Below are 21,700 nucleotides of genomic sequence, written 5' to 3' on the forward strand. Positions count from 1 at the left end.
TAACGCTGAAAACACAAGAAATCCAGAAGGTGGTGCAATCCTTTGCTGAGGCATGAAGCCGTTGTAGATAACCTTATTTTAGTAACAAACACCCCTTCTGCCCGTAGAACAATCCGTTGCCGCTTGTTGCGTCTCGTGTCCCGCTGAGTCAGTGTTTAAGCATCTCAAAAAGACGTTACAGAATACTTTCGGCAATTACAAAAAAAATGACATTGCTCCATTTTATTGTCGTTTGTTAATTAGACCTTTCGGATTACTGTACCAAATTGTCCGGTCCCACAAGGTTCAAATTAACGGGAGTAGACTGTCTCTGAGCTTTCCCTCCGTCACATATGACCCATCTCCCTAGCTGTTCCGCCGGCTCTACCGACGCCGACGTCTGGCCGCGCATTCCAACGGCCTGGTATATCAGCTCTGCAATCCTACAGGACTGCAGATCTGATGTTCTTATTTAAATATTGTTAAATGTATGTAACGAGCTGTTTCTTCCTCTAACTCAACTCCGGCGTGCAGTAAAAAAAGATGAACACTCAAAAGCACTCGAGCACGAGTTCCCGCGAGTAGGCCCCAAGTAACTCACAAGCTAGATCCTATACAAAAGCTGCAGCCCGTCTCCAGGCCATTTAAAATGGGGACGGGACCTGTTGGAGACGGCATTCAACGCATGCGGGTCCTAGATCCACTCCTTGCGCACCTTGGTGAGACGGGCCTCGTGACCAAACTATAAGGTGCCAGGACTGCTCCAACCCTGGTGACCCTGATGACGATAGCAAAGAGGAGAGGAGAATGAGTTTTATTAATACGTTTCAACAACGTTTTTCGCTGATTCTTAGCTGATCACCGACGCCGCCGACGCCGCGCGAGAGCCTTTGAGGAAGTCCCGTTATCAGTTTCTCAGTAGAATACTATCAGGATCCGGATATTAAACGCAAATCGGGAAAAGATTTAAAGAATGCGCCTAGCGTGTAATCCTTGAAGTAACCCACTCAGTGTAGCTGTCCCTGGCATTTGATAACACGATAAGGCCACGTAATGTTGCTCGAGTAGCCACAAGCCGATCCAGCAGCTGTGGAACGTTTGGAACAAAGAATAAGCCTACGCTGTCGTGAAAACCTTTCTTTATAGTTGCAGATGTATTTTGCAAATATTGTATTATACCATATAAAACCAAAGCATACCACGCGAAATTGAGTTTCCCCAATTCCGGTTATACTGACACGAAATTCAAATTGATCCCAAAGTTGAAACACCCGAGTCACTCAATTCTGTTCTTCCTTTTTTTTCTTTCTTTTTATCCAGGCGAACAATTTCACGACATTAAATGAGTCACAAAGCTTAGAATATTTAGAGCGTGAGTGGTTTTGAACTTCAAGACATTCGCGGGAGGTACATATACTTCAAAAGGCAGCATTCGGTGACTGCAACCCCGCCAAATGCCGTGACGTGTGTGGAGACCTGAAATAGTGTTACTGAGAGAACAGATAACACGTCGCTGTTATCCGTGCCGGAAAAGGTTCCAGGATCACGCGGTTGGGCCACGATGACGGTGGGCGCCGGTGGCGACGTGCTCGAAGCATTGTCGCCTTGAGCTGGCATTGCCGATGCAGCCAAGGAGCGCCCGCTGCGTAAATTCGTCGTGCGTCTTGAAGAGCCCGCAACTTCCACAAAATGTTACGGGGAGAATACAGATTTAAAATGTTTTGCAGTGTATTTACAACGCTTTCACTGGCATGGAAGACAGTCCGCGTGACATTAACGAGCGTCATTGTCTTCCGTATCGTCAGCTTCGTCGCTGGCAGCGCTTGGTAACAATATAGAGTGACGTCAGCGAAGAGCTTTCACGCTGTCCAGCGAGCACAGCTGACGGGTTTTACTGCGCGGCCGCCGTATACCTTGAAAACGATCACGTGACGTGTAAAAAGTGCGCGCTCGCGCGGGCCTCATCTTCAAAGCGACCTGCCATGTCGACAAAGCTCGCCGAGTGCCGGTACGCTTCCTATGCGCTGTGCTTCCGACGTTTAGTTCGCGTTGAAGCGAGAGACGACACGAAGGGCAATTCGCTCGCTGCTGCTGCCACGGCTCCTCACTCCAGCGTGTTGACAGCGAGTTTCCGGGGTCATGGAGCGAGATATGTTCATGTTTACCTGTGCACGCGTTACACCGTGCTTGTTAATTTAGTTAGTAAGCGAATACTTACAAGTTTACACGGCCTATAAAACTACCAGTTTTATAGTTGTCTGAAACTTATAGTGTGAAACTAATAGTTGTCTAATAATTTGCTACCGCAATCGATGCTTCGCCTTTGGGGCGAAACTGCGAAATGTTTTTTCATAGCGCATACAAATGATATTCACCGGTATACATGGCCATAAATATCAAGCTCAAGCAAAAAAAGAAAGATTAAAAGGCGTTTTGAGAACCATTCTGTTAAATAACAACGAGCAAATAGCGAGACGCGCAAGGACAGTCACGGGTTTGACATTCGATTAGTTGTGAAGTGCGGCGGTCTCGCGGCAGCAGGTCAGTCTCGCACGTCAAGAAAATGACCTTACGAAATGTTTTTCATGAAGTCTCTACTAGCACTTGCTCTAGCTTTTCCTTCGGTGCCCATACGGGAATATTTCCAGCACGCCGCGAGTCTGTCCTCCCCCCTCCCCCTCCCCCCCCCCCCCAAGAAAAAAAATGCCTGTCAGCAGGACTGCAGTTGAAAATTTGCTCTTCGCTGCACCGTACAGTGAACAGTCATCTATGAAGGCTTGAACATAACACAGCTTGTTATTAATGCAAATATTCGTCTTTTCCTTTACGTATGCGCCCTCTGAACTAAGCGAGTAATTGAGCTCTCTCCATATATGTAGCCGTGTGTGTACGTCATGTGGGCGTGTTCACGTGTGCGTGCGCATGTGTGTGCGCGTTGGGGAACGGGTAGTATACCTGTGCGCGCGTGCGCATTGCATGCTTAGATGATCGAGATCTGGCAGCAGACAGCTTCGTGCTTTATAACAGTGGGGAACAAAGAAGGATTGCTGCGCCTAGATAACTGGCAGCAGAATACTAGCACATGAAACAGGTTTACGTAAGTAAGGAAAGAGGTCTTCTGCAGAAAAAAAAGACATAGTTAAACAAAAGGTGCATAATAATACAGAAAAGGTCAGTAAGTATGATAGCCTGCCTAGCAAAAGAAGAAACATCGTGCGAATAACGTATAAAATATTTTTTAAGCAGGAACAAGATATTGTAAGTTATCGGGACTTAATTGCATAATACCATAAAAGGAAGACCTACAAGTGGAGAGACTTTAACACAACAAAGACGATGTTTTTATTGTTCTATTCTCCTTGCAGAGGGTGCTCGAGTTCCGCATGGAGGGCAAGCTTCCCTGGAGCACGTTGTTCTACAAGCTGGCCGTCTTGGAGAAGGAATTTCCCTTCGAGCACGTCCTCGTGTCTGACAACACCCTGGAACAGATCTTCATCGAGTTCGCTCGGAAAGCGCACGCGGAGAAACCCAACCAAAGTGCTACTGCTACTAGTGTTAGTACGAACGTAACCGACGTGTAACCAGTCATCGTTATCCGAGGCAACATTACAAAAAAAAAATTGACGGGGCTACACGTTCGTACTGTCTTATTCGTGTGCGTGATTCAATCGATGTCCCACGTTTCATTTGAATGTTTTTCCAAGAATCTCTGAATATTCGTGCTGACGTACCTGCAAGCTTTTCAGAGGTCTGATCGTTTCTATTAAGCGTACTCCTGCTATTGTCACGAAGCCCTTCTTTTAACAGCGGAGCTGTTTAAGCCGGCCGTAAGTCCGTAACGCGTCAGAAAGAGTCACCTAGGTTGCCTAGCAATCCGCTCGCCGAACGGCGTAGCCATGGGTCGTCGATGCGTTCTGGTAACGGCAATCCGCTCAACGCGTCTGCGTTTTGGTGGTTCTTAGCGACGCCTGTAGAGAATGGCGTAGTCATACGCAGATAACTTGATGCACCATCTGGTCACTGAGCATCAACCGCTGCGCGGTTGATGGTCAGTGACGAAAGTTACCTTTCTCTCGCAATTTATTTGCGGAACTTGTCAGCTGTAAACACTACAGCAAGGCCTTCTCTGTCCAACTGTGCATAAGTTTTGTTCCGCGACCCTAATGTCCTAGATGCAAGAGCGATCGGTGTTTCTCTATTCTGGTCATCACGTTGAGACAGAACAGCTATGCCGTATGGTGAAGCGTCGCATGAGACGAGAAGCTATTTCAGTTCGTCGTAGTGTGTTAGTACAGGCCTGACTGAGAAGCAATCTCTTAAGTTCGTCAAAAGCTTGTTGACGCTGGGTTTCCCATCTCCACGTGGCGTCCTTCTGAAGGAGCTGGTAGAGACAGCTGGCAATTGTTTCCCTGATGGATACAAGGTGGCCCATACAGTGTCGACTTGCGAGGTTCCTGTATCGGCAACACACCACGGTTCACACAGCTACAGGAATGACACCCGCGAGAGCGATGTGTCGACGAAAACTTTTGTGTCCTCTCGACCTACTCAAGCCGGAGACGGAAACACAGATCCATGAGCGCCAGAAGACACTGAAACAATCACGTCGCTTCTCAGTGGGGGAAAAAACGCTTATCCGGGGAGTTTTTAAAAAAGTTAGACTGAATTGAACGGGAAATACTGCGCCGCGTCGGACCACGATCCTGGCACGTAAAAAGCGTCCTCTAATAGCAAAGGTGAACGACAAATTGAGAACAGTGGTAATCCTGTGAAAACCGGTTACTGTCAAAAAGCAAAGTGTTGATGTGCTAAAATAATAATTCCTGGGGTTTTACGTGCCAAAACCACGATCTGATTAGAAGGCATGACGCAGTTAGGGACTCCCGATTAATTCTGACCAACTGGGCTTCTTTAACGTACACCTAAATCTAAAGTACACGGGTGTTGCTGCATTTCGCCTCGATCGAAATGTCGCCGCCGAAGCCGGGAATCAAACACGCGTCCTCGAGCCAACAGCGCGACATCTCACCTGCTAAGCTAACACTGTGGTTGATGCTCACGTGACGTGTTGCACTGATGTCATCGTGGCAAACATGTTGCGATATTAGCACAATGAGTGTCTGCATAGGTGACGTTACGCACAAGCCATCTATAAGTAAAAACACCAGGATCCACCTTTGAACTCCGGGTGTTGCTCCCATTCCTTTTTATACTTTCTAGCATATTTGGCCCACTTCCCCATGGTTCGATTCTCCTCTCCGAGGAGCATGCGATCTTAAGTCCAACCTATCGAAATAAATCTCGAATGTGAGCACGAACAAAAATTAATCTCGCAGGGAAAGGAAAATGGCAGTAAAGCTTAGCGTGAGGAACGTGGAGCCGGTCGAAAGCTGTGCTAGGCGCGATACATCTCCACCTAGCGGATTTCCGCTGAACTATTACATCATATACTTGCCTTCCTTTGCTTCGAGTTGTCGACAAATTCGACTTCGCCCTGCCATCTGCTAGCCGCCTGGTTAGCTCAGATGGTAGAGCGGCTGCCCTGGAAAGGCGGTGGTCCCGGGTTCGAGTCCCGGACCAGGACGAATTTTTCTTCAACTGCGAGGTTTTCTTTCGAGGAACCCGGTTGGGTTTCCATAGTAGCGAATTGCTACATTTGGGTGGATGTCTCAGTTTCTCTTTAATTACTTATCTCCACCTAGCGGATTTCCGCTGAACTATTACATCATTCACCCAGAAGTCATGGCCATGAACACACTGGAGCGTGTCTTCTACCGTGCTTCCCTTCTTTCATGTCGGCGCCACGATCGCCCGACCCTATTTTATTGTTCGTACTTTTTGAGCATATCCATGTAAGTACAGTGTACTGTGAAACAAAGGAATGAAGAGAGTGTGCTCCAAGTGTGGCGCTGAAGGTCATTTTGGGACCTCCTGCACGTCATCTCATTGCGCCCGATGTGCCATTTTCGGCCATACCACTGCAACGTACAATGCGTCATGCAGACGTTGCAATGGCGCCATTGTTGACTGCGTACAACCACGTTCGTATGCTGCTGCCAACGCCCGCCCAACCAGCTCTGGAGGACAACGCACCTGAAGGAACAGCGCAAACCACCGATCAACCAAGAGAAGAAGAAAGTGCACCAGAGGTGCCGACGCCAGCGTCCGCCGGTGCGAGCACTCCCGCTGGATAAAAATTACACCGTATTCCCGTAGGGGAACCCTGAGTAGTATGCGAAGCAGCCATGGGGTCGACTCGAAGTTCGGGATCGGCCTGTCGCCGCTGCCGTTTCGTGGCAGAGGCTCGAGCCCTCTTCTCCGCGGCGCTGTCCACGGCGCTGACACTGGCGCTGACACTGGCGCTTTCCGTGGCGTTGCGGGAGGAGAATGAGAGGAGCGAAGCGCGCGCGCGCGTTATTATACCGCGAGCTACAGTGGCGCCTCCCAGCGGAGTATGCAGCGCCTACCGTCGCGCCTCTAACCTAAGCTGCTTCGTCCGCAGCTTGCGCCACGTGCAAGGGGAGACGACTCGAGCCTCCGCCAGTATGGTGGTGCCATCTAGGTGAGATGCCTCCAAACGCAGCGTCCGCAGGCGCAGACGACGATATACGGTTCAGACGAGGTGCGCAATCAACACGCTCCGGAGCTGCCGAGCCTCTGCCAGTATGGTGGCGCCATCTAGTTAAGGTGCCTGCAAACGCAGCGCGCCCGACGTGTAAGTTGCAGTTGTAAGGCTTGATCGGGCTCAGCAGACTGCTGTGCAGAGAGCATTACAAGCCGCAGCTCGCCGTCGACGCCGGGCGGACAGTTCAGATCGTTATCGTCAAAACGAGGCGAACAGACTGCCGCCAAGACCCTGTTGCGCGTGGCGACCACATTGGAGGTACTCTTGAGCCGCTCCACCAGCTTACGCTGCGACTGTGCTGCGTGTGCCGCGCAGGCCTGTGACTTTTTTTCTTTCTTTTTCTGATAATCATTTTTCTCCCCCCCCCCTTGTGCTTCTTTAGTTATCTAAATTACTTTCGACCCCATATCAGTAATGTTTTTCTCAGCAGTGATTGTGCGCATAAGCGCGAAGTAGACATCCAACCTATTACTTGGCGACAAATCGTCGTTGTGGCTTTCGAATACACGCGGAGAACGTTGAGCGCGTGCGTGTCGCGATCATAAGCCCAATAAAGAAGAAGAGTGACCCCTGTCCTAAGCTGCGCTGTGCCAGTAACTCCAAGGCTCTACATCTACATCTACGTAAGCTGCGCCGTGTGTTTCTATCATTCTTGTTATGGTACAAGCGCATTACGTACTCGCCGTATCGTTAGTGTGGCCCATTCACTCCGCTTGGATAGCCTCGCAGCTGCTGATGAAAGAAATGGCTGACGGTTTAGCTCTGGTTAAGCACGAACTATTGTGCGCTAGCACCATTAACCCCAGTTAACGTTAACCCTAGCGTTGTCGCCGTGCGGAATTTTCGTTAGCCTGCACGTATTGTCGTGGCTTCGGCGTGAGCGTCGAGACGGCGGTCCGAGCGCAGCTGCGCCCACAGCATCAGGTATGGTACTATAGATAAGACCCTGCAACTACCACCACTTTCCTTCGAACTTCACCGCAAAAACACTGCCATTTCCAACCACTACAGTAAATGATGTTACGCTCGCAAAATTCGCCTCCTGTCAGCGCATGAAACCATTATTTTTATATAAACGCGAACGATATTAATATAACATAATATACTGTAGGCGAAGTCATCACTGCGACATCTGCGTGGTAGACGGCTTTGACCTGTTTTAGCTTACTTAGTTCCACCGAAATAAATAAAAGTGTAATTCCCCACACCAAACGAGGCCCGCAGAATGAACGAAATTAACTTAAGTTGCGGGGTTTGTTTACCGTTCCCGCAGTTGTACAGCGGGCTTCGTGAATCATCGTATAATGACGGCTCCCAGATTAAACTTGACCAACTGGAAATTTTTTTAAAACTGCATCCAAAGCACGTTACACGCGCATTTTCGCGTTCTGTCCCCGCCGGAATGCAGCCGGGTAATCGAACCTACGACCTTACGCTCAGCAGCAGTATACACCCACAGACACTGAATTACCGCGGCGGGTGTCCCGCACCATAAAAGACTGAGCGGGCCTGCCGTTTGTAAAATGCACCACGATAGGCTGTTCACACGAAAAATAACAATACAGCTAGACAAATTCAAACTGGCGACAAAAGAAATTTAAGTTATCAATATCAGACAGAGCGTAAACCTAGGAAACGTATTTTCGAGACAACATTCTTTACTTCGTTTTACACTTAGCACGCTACGCTGCGGACGCGTCCGAGCCGAGGCCAGTACCCGGAAACGAGGTTCTCCACTTATTTCCGCCCGTGCATTCGCGTGGTCGTAGTATAGTATCACTCCGCGCACGTCAAAGTGCAGTTGCTTCTTATGTGTGACTATTTCTACAAAATAGCACTTCATATATTACAAGTATTACATATATATTACGGCGAATATCTCAGCAACCTTCGGTTTGCAGATGACATTGTCCCTGTTCAGCAACACTGGGGACGACGTACAACAAACGATTGAGGACCTTAACCGAGAAAGTGTAAGAGCGGGGTTGAAGATTAATATGCAGAAGACAAAGGTAATGTTCAACAGCCTGGCAAGAGAACAAGAATTCAGGATCGACCGTCAGCCTCTAGGGTCTGTCCAGGAGTACGTTTGTCTAGGTCAATTACTCAGAGGGAACCCTGATCATGAGAAAGAAATTTACAGAAGAATAAAAATGGGATTGGGGGTGCATACGGCAGGCATTGCCGAATCCTGACTGGGAGCTTACCACTGTCGTTGAAAGGAAAAGTATACAATTGTACCGGTGCTAACATATAGGAGAGGAACTTGGAGGTTAACAAAGAAGCTCGAGAACAACATAAGGACCGCACAAATAGTGATGCAACGGAAAATGGTAGGTTTAACGTTAATATAAAGGGAGAGCGGTGTGGATCACATAGCAAACGGGCATAGCAGATATTCTATAGTTAACATTAGGATAAAAAATGTGGAGCTGGAAGGCCATGTAATGCGTAGGGCAGGTAACCGGTGGACCATTAGAGCTACAGAATGGGTGCTAAGAGAAGGGAAGCGCAGTCGAGGACGGCAGAAAACTAGGTGGGGTGATGAAATTGGGAAACTTGCTCGTGGAAACTGGTATCAGCTAGCGCAAGACAGGGGTAATTTGAGATCGCAGGGAGAGGCCTTCGTCCTGCAGTGGTCATAAAAAATAGGCTGATGATGATATTACAATTCATGGAAGCAAAGGCGACGTACTATACGCTTTGGTCGCGAGCGCAGTTTATGTGCTGTGGTCGCCGGTCGCCAAAACGTGCCACTCCGCTCGTTTGGTTAAAAATAAGTTAAGATCTCTGACACCCTTTTATTTAATAAAGGCGTCATATTTTGCGGCGTTCAAGTACAAGATTTAATTTTACGTCGGATTACATGGCGCTTACCTGACCTTTTGTATTTTTTATATGCGAAGCACAATTTTTTGGTCATGGATGCCAGCAGTCAGAGAAATCTCTCTAGCTTTCCTAGGGTCGCCTGCCATGAATGAAACGGTATATGGACACCTTAATAACGATTCGAAGATTACGCTTAATTGCAGAACGTCTGCTCAGAAACAGAACGCTGTAAGCCACTGAGCTTCCACACGTCGTGGTGACTCGGTGTAAGGCTATAGCAGTCTCTGTTAAGCACGAGGTTTAGGGTTCGATTTCGGACTTCGGCAGCCGGTTACTATAGTGTCGGATTGCAAGAACGCTGGCCCGCCGATCTTCGGATTCACGTGTACGTAAATAAATCGCGGCGGTCGAAATAAAGCCGTGACCATCGACTACGGCGTCCCTATAGCCCACTGGTCAGTATCGGCACGGTAAACAGGCGCGGTGACCCCACACTTTGATTCACGTTAAAGAAAAACATATTTAGACCAAACTGTATTATCAGCCCTCGTCTACGGCTTCTTCCACAGCCCCCAATGTTGATTTGGGCCATCAAACTACACAACTCAAAATCTCATTGACAGACAGCTGTAGGTAGTGATGATTAAACGTACACTTCAGTGTGATGGCGTGACGGGAACCCATCCCTCTAGAAACGGCCATAACATTTTAGAGTGAGCTGCAATGCCACTTCAAGACAATAGACCTAGTCTGATCTGATCTCACTACAATGCAAAAACCAGCCCTCGCATAAACGGTCATGTTTTTATCATTTTTGACCAGCTATATCGGCGCCATTCCGACAAGACGCTCATATCACCATGAGCAGGGAAGGGAAGGAGAGTGCCACGAATACCACTTGAAAAAATAAATTGCTCGTGTTAAAATTAAACGCAATTCGATTGTCTGTCCCGTGCAGTAAGTAGGTCATGGTGCACGTACGCCTTACAAAATGACGGCCTACAGTCATTATGACGGTTAAAGACTTGGAAATAGAGCTGCCAACATATTTCCCGTAATTTACTGCAGCATTTTTGGTACTGTGTATGTAACGACACATTCAATATCACCCATCCAGCGGCATTAGCACTCAATGCAGTTATTATTTCCCGTTGAACATCATACAGTCCATAACCCTTTTTGTGTTCATAAAAAGAAGTGCGCGCATAAAATTTTAATGTGCTTCTGATGTTAAAAATTTGTCGCAGTTTCACCCGAAAGGCGAAGCACCAATTGCGATAACAAATTAGTAGAGAGCTATACGGAGTAAGGATAGTAGTTTTATCAGCTGTATAAAACTTGGATATGCAGCAGCACCACCAACGCGCAGAACTGTTCTCGACGCCGTCGGCGTTTTGCCCGCGTTCGCACCGAACGCGCTAGGCGTTTTTATGTAAATACGTATTTGGTGCCGCAACTAAACGTCGCCTCCCCTCCTTCCCTCCAGTCCCCCTACAGCCTTTCGCGCGACGGAAAAAGTTGCGTTTGCTCTCTATATATGGAAAGGAGGAAAGAGACGCTTAATTCTGCAGCCCTTCAGGGAGCGCGGCGCAGAACGCGCGTTTGCTCTCCGACGTGCGTTCGCTCCCCGTGAAAGCGCGCGTCCCTCGCGCTCTTTCACTCGCACATACAGTGTCCGGAGCGCGGCGACGATTTCATCGCCGCTGACGTCATACGGAACCTCACGGCGACGGCGACGCCGACGGCAGAAATCTGCTTTGAAGTGTCCATATAATTGCTATCGCAATAAAAAATCTGTTAGCTGTAATTCGACCTTTCGCGCACCATAATTTGTGTTTATTGACGGTGTTCTACGACAGACGGGGCTCACCTCGTAATTAGTTTGGAAATGCTATTTTAAGTTTAAAATAATTTTGCTCGTTGGTTATTAGCTGCTTCATACGGCTCTATTTCATAACTGTATAGGCTATTGACTGCTTCATATTTATTATATTTAGCGCACCGAAGAGTGTAGTCGTATGCCTTCGGAATACGCTATGTTCCCGACAGTTCGTAGTCTTTTCCATTCAGATCGTCGTCGCTCCAAGCGTGCACTTTGGCCGTCGCCATGTGCTCGTTCTACAACGTGTGGCTTGTGCTCTGGCGAAGACTTCTGGTGCAGACTGTTCGGCGCCACTACTTGGCGCTGGCCTTCGAATTTGGCTTCGTGTTGGCCACGTTCATGCTCATGCTGCACAGCGACCACACGGACCTGGCGTGTGTGCAGAAACACAACCGTTCGTTCGTGAGATTCCACAGCTCTGAGACCATAGATGTGGGCGGGAACTTCAACGGCCGGCCGAAGAACTTGACGATTGTGTATGGACCCGGAAACGATCACAGGGACAAGCTGATCGCCACCGTGCTAAAGGAAAAAGGTGAGCACGCATTCAATCCAGCCGCTGCAAAAAGTGATTCCTCTCTGTAGAAAATGCTTAGATTCATTCATTCATTCATTCATTCATTCATTCATTCATTCATTCATTCATTCATTCATTTATGTCGTATGGTTCACTGATTTCGTATTCGAGAACAGCAGCGAAGGTGGCAAAACATTGCGACGATGGAATCGGACGTAATGTACCGATTTATCACGACTGTTCCCTTTAAATGAGGAAAGACAGTAAAGCTTTTTCAATATTACGTCACCGTTGACACATTTAAGCCCACTTATCTATATCTATTATTTATTCGTTGCAATTTGTTTGATAATGCACGACAACACCACGACTGTTATGGTAATGAGGTGAAAGATGTTCACAAGAAACATCTAACTAAGCAACTAGCATCGCGAGCCACCTTTACACAGACAACGTCACAGTGTTAGATATACAATATTGACAGATGCAAACACAAACTTATTTAATAATGCAGTGCAACTTTTGATACGAAGCTAGCATTGAAGGACTTAAGAACCGAACGCAATGCAAATACCCCCACATGCAGGCAAAATGTCAGAATCAGAATACATGGTATACACACCGAAGAGAATTGCAAGCAACGTTTAACGAATGCGTTGGCAGCAAAAAAAGAATAACCAAGAATTCAGAAAGTAGGATTTCGAAATTTACAGAATTACAGAATCTACAGAATTTACAGAATCGAGACGTATGCAAGACGTAGACGTGAGCCACAGGCGTATAAGGACAGACATTTTGTCGGGCCACGTTTACAATCAAGGTGTGCGCAACAGTTATTGCAAACCTCCGCCGTATCCCCCCCCCCCCCCTTTACAGTAATACTTCGTTATAACGAAGTTGAAGGAGGAACCACCATGTACGTGGCGGTTTCCCACCAGTTGTGCCTTATACAGGCGTCAAAACAGACGATGTATTGCTAAACACATGATAAACACAGGATAAAACAAGATAAACACAAGGAAAACACAAGAGAAACACCGGGGAATCACTGCTCCGCACTCCCTCAGCTTTTACATTGAGTGGAACTGCATTACCGCCGAGTTTACCATTGCATTAGTGCAGCGCTACTCCAGCACTGGCGCGTACCCGCCGTGGTTGCTCAGTGGCTATGGTGTTGGGCTGCTGAGCACGCGGGATCGAATCCCGGCCACGGCGGCCGCATTTCGATGGGGGCGAAATGCGAAAACACCCGTGTACTTAGATTTAGGTGCACGTTAAAGAACCCCAGGTGGTCCAAATTTCCGGAGTCCCCCACTACGGCGTGCCTCATAATCAGATCGTGGTTTTGGCACGTAAAACCCCAGATTTTTTTTTCCAGCACTGGCGCATCACTGCTTCGCACTTCCCCAGGTTTCACGTTAGTGGAGTTGCATTGGCTCCTGCTTTTGAATTTAAGACTCAAATCACCTGAATTAATTTTTTTCTATCTCTGTTGCTTCCTTTTTTAACAGCGGAGCTGTTTATATAAGCTCTTCGTTGCGCCGCGTATCATAGACCAGGAACTGCGCCTGGCGATGACGTCACCGCGCGTTGCCTAGCAATTAAGTACTTGGCACAGCTTCGCCTCGCTTTGCCTAGCTTCGGCAACGCTCCTCCGCCGCCGCGCCAGCTGCTACGACTATGCACCTGCCCCGTCTAGCCATGACGTCACTTCGCGTCCCCTAGCAACCACCTGGCTTAACTGCTCCCCCGCTTCGCTTAGACATGCCATCTCTTCGCCAAGCTCTTCACCCCGCCCTTCCCAGCTACCGCGCACATGCTTCGCCTAGCCGCATCGACACCGCGCGCCCGCCAAGAGATCACGTGACCTTACCAGAACTCCGGCTCCCGCCAAAACCTCCTCGTTCCGCCCGGTAGGCGGAGCCAAAAACCGTGATGTCACTGCGTGCCAACACGGTTCGCGGACTGTGTCAACGACTCCTAAACCTTTTAGGAGGTGTTGGCTGTGTGGGCTTTGTCTAGTTGTGCTCGGTAAGTGTGGAGGCGAAGCTTAGTCGTGAAGTCACCTGGAGATAAAAGCTCGGAGCCGCCGCGACGGCGGCAGAACTCTCGTTGACTCTTCGCCGAGTACATGTAGCCTTGCCATAGGACGACCAAATAAGATCCAGACACCCGAAGAAGCCGCTCATCTTGAAGCGCGTCACGGGACTGTCACGGAGCGGCATATTTTCGAATGGTTTGGACGCTGATTAACGACACGCCGAATTACGAGCGGCAAACACGTGGGCTCCTGACTGTGCAGCGTACAATGCATTCGACATCGACACGCCGAATTACGAGCGGCAAACACGTGGGCTCCTGACTGTGCAGCGTACAATGCATTCGACATCGACACGCCGAATTACGAGCGGCAAACACGTGGGCTCCTGACTGTGCAGCGTACAATGCATTCGACATCGACACGCCGAATTACGGGCCCCGAAGTGTGCGCGTACGGCCACGTGGTAGTGCCGGGATCAGCCTTGGCCCTTGACAGTGGGAGAGAGGCTGATCTGCGGTTCTTCGTCCATAGTGAGAGCGCGGCCAAGATTGTTGGGAGCTAAGAGAGCTGAATTCGGAGAATGCTACGTAGCGGCAGTTTCCCTACCTAGGGAACTAGGGAAAGGAGAGGCTATTTAGGCGCAGGTTTTGGGCCCTGCTGATTAGTCTAGAAGCTGAACCTATGCGCTGCTGAGAAGCCGTTGGGGGGCTAGTGCCGTCCAGTATCGCCTGGGCCGCCTGGCCACGTCGGAACTCCGAGGAACTTGTTGACGTACGAGACGTCAAACCAGCGTCTGCAACGAAGCTCACGGTAGTTCGCCTCAAGTTAGCTCAACCTGCTTGAGGGAAGTCGTCAGATCTAGACTCCCGGGAACCCCAGCTCAGCAATTCGCATCCACCTCGACAAGATCGGACCGCCAGCCTTCTTCGGGAAAGCTTTGTGCACCGACTTCCACGGTTTATGGACTTGCTGCTGCTGCCCGGCAATGCGTATGACATCGTTTGTTTCCATTTGTTTTCTTTTGAACTTTGTTTAGTGAAATGCTGCTAAGTGTATTCTTGTGTATTTGATCCTCGCACTGTTTCATTTTTAGATGTACTGTTAATCGCTCGTATTTATTTGTCCTTATCATTGTGTATATTAAGCTCAGGTGTGTTAGTGTGTCTTGTGTTTTTTTATTATTGTATTTTATTTACTTGTGTGTATTTATCAGCCGATAAATATCTTGTTTTTTTGTTTACTCCCGACTCTGACTCTTTTCACTGTGCTCGCTTGCGTACGGAACGACCAACCAGCTTGTCTACCCCGTCGATCGACTTCGCGCCGACGACGAATCGGGGACAGCTGTGACATAAACTGGCGTCCGCGAACAGGACGTTCCGTACAAAAGCAGCACGGTGAACTGAGAACGATAATCGTGGAGATTGATCGAGTAGTGCTACTGACACATTCTTGTGCAGTATCGAACGCGCATGCATGCGAATTGTGAGCGCTCGGTTTTTGGTGGTGTAGCAGTAGCGACATTTTGGAGGAAATGGAGTTTGAAAAGTGGATAGAACTAGGCAAACAATTAGGCCTAAAGGGCGCTGATTTGGCGACATGGGTTGTGCAACAGCAGAGACAAGCAGTCCAGGAAGGGCTGGAAGAGCGGGCGTTGGCCCGAGAGGCAAGGCAGAAAGAGCGAGAGAAAAGGCAGAAAGAGCGAGTGGCGGCGAAGGAAGCTGGAGAACGCGAGATACTGTTGCTAAAATTAAGGATTCTGCTTATTCAAAGTGGCAACGAGAGCAGGGCTAGCAACGAGTCCTTAGAAGTACAGGAGGAGCAGCACAAATGTCAGGCGCCCGTAGTAGTCGCGCACGGAAAGTGCGAAGAAGTCGCACGCACGGTTCTGCCGATAGCAGGAAGAGAGGCTAATCTTTGCGAGCCCAACAAAGGTGATGCCAGATCCGCAGACCGGGGCGTAGCTGTTAAGGGACCCGTTGATGGGGACCTGATTGAGCGCGACGTGATACTGTGCCAAGTGAATGATAGAGAAGCAGCCAGTATGGCTGTAGACGAGTTGACGCAGTTATCCCGGGAGTTCGTCGCGAATGTTGCTCTTACAGAAGTAGTCCGAAGTGACACGAACTTGTTAGGTAAAAGTACCAGTGTCGAGCTCAAGGGATCAGAAAAGTGCGCTGAAGCACAATGTGGGCAGGACAGTGCAGTTGGGGACAGCGCCCAGGTAGGCGAGCTACGGTGCGCAAAAGAAGATAGCTGCATTGCACCGAGGTGTTTGGAGCTCTCCGCCAGTGAAGGTGGCCTTGAGGAGGGTGATTCACCCGCTAATCATCCAAACTGCGTGATTGAAGTGGCAAGTGTGACCGACGATATGCGCGCCCGTCATCACGAGGTGCGAGCGGAAGGCTCAGAAATTGGCACCAGAAAACGTGCTAGGAGAAAGAGAAAGAAGCGGTGTCGCAGAGGCCGTAATGCGGCAGAGAAGGCAGCGCAGCCGAGTAAAACAAAGGGCGCTAAACCCTGCGGGGAGCGCAGTAAAGTTTTTCGAAAGGCGTGTTGGCGTATTGCAATATCTTCAGTAAAAGCGCGTCCGAACCGCCGGGTGAAGAAGAGAGAAAAGGGCCGTTCGTCACGGGGGCGGACAAAAGTAAGGGGGCGATTATGTTCCCCCTCGTTTGGTTCCTTGAAAAGTGTGCACGGCATGGCACAAAAGAGAGAGCCGATACGGCGCCGCGAATTAGGCATAAGCGTCAATAAAGTCGATGTGCGATGCGTGACAGGCACGTTTCCTGTTTATGAAGTGTCGGGGATGGACAGCGAGGAGAATGGCCGCTGTACCTTTTGCATTCTCTCGCTGACAAGATCAGCTGTCAAACCGCGCCCGCCCCGAGTACGGCTTAAGGATATGGCTCTACCTTAAGCTACTAGAAATGAAAGTGACGCAGGTTTTTTGTAGAAACAGTTTGTTTGTTTCTTTAATTTTGCGTGTTAGGTTAATGTTTTAGAGATCGTTTGGGTGAGCAAGTTCGGAGCTTTGTGTAATTATTTTGGAAGCCCTCCGATATTCTGAGAGAGTTGGTTTGCCCGCGCATGAATTTTTGAAACTGTTTTTTTTATGTGTCGTTCTTTCTGTAGCAGTTAGGCTTGCTTGTGGGTGAAATACGCTATATCAGTTTATTTTACGGAAGTGTTCGTGAAATTTTTTTTTTCTTTGAGAGTGGGTCGCTTTATTTTGAAGGAGCCGTGGGGCGGCCTTGTCGTTTGGAAGAGTGTTTGCGCCGTTCCTTAAAGCGTGTCTTCCGCGAGCACAAAGGGAAACAAAGCGTTGGCGTGTGTCTCGCATGTGTGTTTGGAAGACGACAGGGTTTTGCGGTTCAATTGGTGCATGGAAGTACTTTGCTAGATGCGCAACTATTCTGGTAGTTCTGAGCGCGTGTTTGGCGCACGTTTTTTGGTTGCCATTGCACTAGTGCGTGTATTGAAACTGATGTGGAGTACGAACAGACGATTTATGGCAGGTGTGCTGCATATGTTATTTCGAGTACCATTTAATTGCGGTCATTGTGCAGTCGAGTTGGAGAATGTTGTTGTTGTGTGCCTGGACGTGTGGTGTTGTGTTCGATTTTTTTTTTGCATGGTACACGTGGTTATTAGATGTATAATGTTATGTATACATAGAATGGTCTTCTTTTTCTTGTTTTTGTTTTCGAAAATGCCACTCGTGTAAGTGAATATTATGTGATAATATTCTGAAAGTGGGGGGCTGTGTCACGGAGCGGCATATTTTCGAATGGTTTGGACGCTGATTAACGACACGCCGAATTACGAGCGGCAAACACGTGGGCTCCTGAGTGTGCAGCGTACAATGCATTCGACATCGACACGCCGAATTACGAGCGGCAAACACGTGGGCTCCTGACTGTGCAGCGTACAATGCATTCGACATCGACACGCCGAATTACGAGCGGCAAACACGTGGGCTCCTGACTGTGCAGCGTACAATGCATTCGACATCGACACGCCGAATTACGGGCCCCGAAGTGTGCGCGTACGGCCACGTGGTAGTGCCGGGATCAGCCTTGGCCCTTGACAGTGGGAGAGAGGCTGATCTGCGGTTCTTCGTCCATAGTGAGAGCGCGGCCAAGATTGTTGGGAGCTAAGAGAGCTGAATTCGGAGAATGCTACGTAGCGGCAGTTTCCCTACCTAGGGAACTAGGGAAAGGAGAGGCTATTTAGGCGCAGGTTTTGGGCCCTGCTGATTAGTCTAGAAGCTGAACCTATGCGCTGCTGAGAAGCCGTTGGGGGGCTAGTGCCGTCCAGTATCGCCTGGGCCGCCTGGCCACGTCGGAACTCCGAGGAACTTGTTGACGTACGAGACGTCAAACCAGCGTCTGCAACGAAGCTCACGGTAGTTCGCCTCAAGTTAGCTCAACCTGCTTGAGGGAAGTCGTCAGATCTAGACTCCCGGGAACCCCAGCTCAGCAATTCGCATCCACCTCGACAAGATCGGACCGCCAGCCTTCTTCGGGAAAGCTTTGTGCACCGACTTCCACGGTTTATGGACTTGCTGCTGCTGCCCGGCAATGCGTATGACATCGTTTGTTTCCATTTGTTTTCTTTTGAACTTTGTTTAGTGAAATGCTGCTAAGTGTATTCTTGTGTATTTGATCCTCGCACTGTTTCATTTTAGATGTACTGTTAATCGCTCGTATTTATTTGTCCTTATCATTGTGTATATTAAGCTCAGGTGTGTTAGTGTGTCTTGTGTTTTTTTATTATTGTATTTTATTTACTTGTGTGTATTTATCAGCCGATAAATATCTTGTTTTTTTGTTTACTCCCGACTCTGACTCTTTTCACTGTGCTCGCTTGCGTACGGAACGACCAACCAGCTTGTCTACCCCGTCGATCGACTTCGCGCCGACGACGAATCGGGGACAGCTGTGACAGGGACTAAGCGAGAATCTGCGCGTCGGCGGCGAGCCGATTCGGAAAGCAGCACTTGGCATTTCCTAGCAAAACTTAGCCAAGCCTAATAAAACCTGGAAGTAGCTAGGTCGATCACCAGCTCCGCTCGCTGTTTACTCCAGCCTTGCATCACTAGTGCAAGCTGCCCACATTTTGTTCTTTCGTGTTTTTTTTTTTTTTCTAGTTTTTTTTATCTCACAAGAGGAACATTTCTGGCTCGTTGCAGTTTCCTGAATCTCCACAATATGTCGCGACCGGATACTTTCAATAGAGAGCTTTAGCATACCGCTACCGCTTCAACAAGCTGCCACTTCGCACTTCACAGCTCACCTTAGCACCGCAAACACCTGCCTTTTGCGAATTGGCTAGCAGTCGCAAAACTTGAATTTGTGGACACGGCAGTAGTAACGATAACACAGAACATTGTGCTGAGACTATCTAGCACTTTAGCATGTGATACCGCTGCAGTTAATTATCGATTCGGCCACCTTCCAGATATGAGTGCGATGGCTATTCCAGACCAGCTATACGTATGTGTGCTGCTCAGATTAACAGCTCGGTGGTTAGCAGGTAGCCTGAGCGGTAAAATTAACGATAACCGTAAGCGTATAATGCCTGACATTGACAAATAACGCTTTCAGTGTTGTTCACCTACGCTAGGGTCCCTAAGCTACGCTAAAAGAATTTGTAACAGACATTTCTATCTTTTTTTTTTTCTCTTTTCAGGAGAGGGCTACCAGCCTCGTCGTTTCCCCCTAGAACCAGACGAAACACGAGACCCATCGGAAGAGCCGCAGATCTCCAACACTGTCGTTCGAGTGGACGACGCTGCTTCCGTTGTCACGAAATGTCGAGAAGCCATCACTAAGCGGCGAGACTCGTTCAAGTACACATACGCTGAGGCACTGAAGCGCACGCTCTGCGTCGAGTTCCAGAAGTCCGGCGATTCAGCCAAGAGTCTCTCGTACAACCTTGTCGTGCCACTTCCACCCGACACACGGTTCCCTGCCGAGATCATGGTGGACCTCCACGAAGCCCTCACCAACCCGTCGTTCGGTTACTCCGGCGACCAGATAGATAGGATCGCAGGTTGGTTTACTCGAGCACGATTGCAATTGATGTCTCGCTACGTGCATGCCCCAGTTTTTTTTTTTTTTTTATGCGACGCATTTTCGGTATTTTACCATGTACTTCTCAGTATGCGTGTAGGCTCCTGCGTCGACTCGTTCCCGGCCTCCGCAATGATAAGGATGCGCCAGTCGGTGCGAGCTTTATAGCGGTCTGGTCTAGCCATTAGGCCGCCAAATGTGTTGCTAGATATAGTATTATAATAGCGCAAAGAAACAAATCACTGGTTTCAGACATCCGCATGTGACCTAATGTGTGAGACCAATTGGACCACAAACGAATGCACGGCACGACTGAATAACAAGCTTATCCCTCGCTTTCCTACGTGGCAGCTAAGAGCCTTGAGACGATTCGCCCCGTGCGTCGCGTGGCACAGCAACAATTCGCTTATAAAAACGAGCGCCCCTGTTTGCTTCATCATTTTCTTGTGACAGCAATGATTTTCAAACGTCACCTTCGGGGTCGACCAAGGTTGTAACGAAACAGATGGTGTTTCTTCGTCGGATCACAATAAATCAAGGTCGTCATGGCAGATTCATTGTTGTCGCAAAGGCAATGTACTTGTGGATGCACGGGCGCACACCGAAGCAGTACTCGCCCCTGTGCCCCCGAGTGCGCTGCCTTTACGACTGCAAGTTTGCACACCAATATATCCTCGGCAATGACACCGCCGTCGGCGGCACGCAATCGCCGTCGTGCCGTCGCCTTGCCGATGTCGTCACACACACGCTTGCGTCACACACACCCGTATCGCAGGGACATGTTGCGCCGTCTGGTAGCGAACGAATACAGGACAAGGAAGGCACTCACGTATGGTTCGGCGCTTTTGAGAACTACTGCGCAACAAACATACACGTATTTCGCTTTATCTCTGGTCAGAAAGCGAAGTTACGAAGTGTTGCCCGAACAACACGCTTTGCCACATGCGCATTATAACGCATTGAGATGTGCGAATATTTGAAACTTCGAGTACGCGCATCGAATAGTCTTTGGCGCGTTCGATTCGAATTCGATTTAAAAATTCGCTATTTGGTGTTGTCATATATTCGCTTATGTGCGGATATAAACGAACACCACTTGGTGGAAGGGAGGTGTCTACAGAGAGAAAGATCGCTGCAAGTGGCAGTGACTGCTCCAAACTACTCCGCCGCAGGTACACCGCGGTTGCTGCACAGAGACGCTGTAGTTGCTTTGCGAATGCATGAAGCAGCCAACTACTGCTAAGTAATTTCCTGTCATTAAATAAGCTTGCATGCCCCACGTTCAAACAGACTACGAATTGGTTTTGGCGATTTAAGCAAGGCAATTTATTACTTCGACAACCTCAGCGTGCTTGCATCCCTATATATATGCTGTATTATATAATCTTTGCGCCATCAACGAACACGGCACTTCCAAACGGGAACTATGTTTCATTGCTTCCATGGCCATGATGCACCTATACGGTCACGTGACTCTCTCTTTCTAATTCTTTACAAGCTTCTCGGTTGACGGGACGTGCATTTGGAAACGACGTTACATCTATCTAATATAGTAAACAAGCCTCGTTTTTATCCTGATATAAATGATATGGATGCTCAAGGCGAATTTCCGTACGCTGTAGGCGCGAGGAACAGCATGCGAGGGTGAGCCGAGAAAGATGGTGGCTCGGTGCGACGGCGTTCTCTCGCGCCCGCAAGGGGGGAAGGCGAGGAGGGTGGGCGCCAAACCTATTGCGCGCGCAAGGGGGCC

The 21,700-nt window shown here is 48.9% G+C and overlaps 1 protein-coding gene and 1 non-coding gene across 2 annotated transcripts in view; both read left to right on the forward strand.

The window, feature by feature from the left end:
• The window catches only part of LOC119446615 (phospholipid-transporting ATPase ABCA3), a 255,324-nt gene extending 251,750 nt beyond the window's left edge, over positions 1-3,574 (forward strand). The window contains exon 24 of the mRNA XM_037711091.2: positions 3,345-3,574. Coding sequence (XP_037567019.2) covers positions 3,345-3,560 — 216 coding nt within the window. The 3' untranslated portion in view covers positions 3,561-3,574. The remainder of the gene's footprint in view (positions 1-3,344) is intronic.
• Positions 3,575-5,489: 1,915 nt separating this feature from the next.
• Trnas-gga (transfer RNA serine (anticodon GGA)) lies at positions 5,490-5,564 on the forward strand. Its single transcript has one exon. It is a non-coding gene; the product is annotated as a tRNA-Ser (tRNA).
• The last annotated feature ends 16,136 nt before the right edge of the window (positions 5,565-21,700 follow it).

Source organism: Dermacentor silvarum, chromosome 3 (assembly GCF_013339745.2).
Source record: "Dermacentor silvarum isolate Dsil-2018 chromosome 3, BIME_Dsil_1.4, whole genome shotgun sequence".
Taxonomy (NCBI): domain Eukaryota; kingdom Metazoa; phylum Arthropoda; class Arachnida; order Ixodida; family Ixodidae; genus Dermacentor; species Dermacentor silvarum.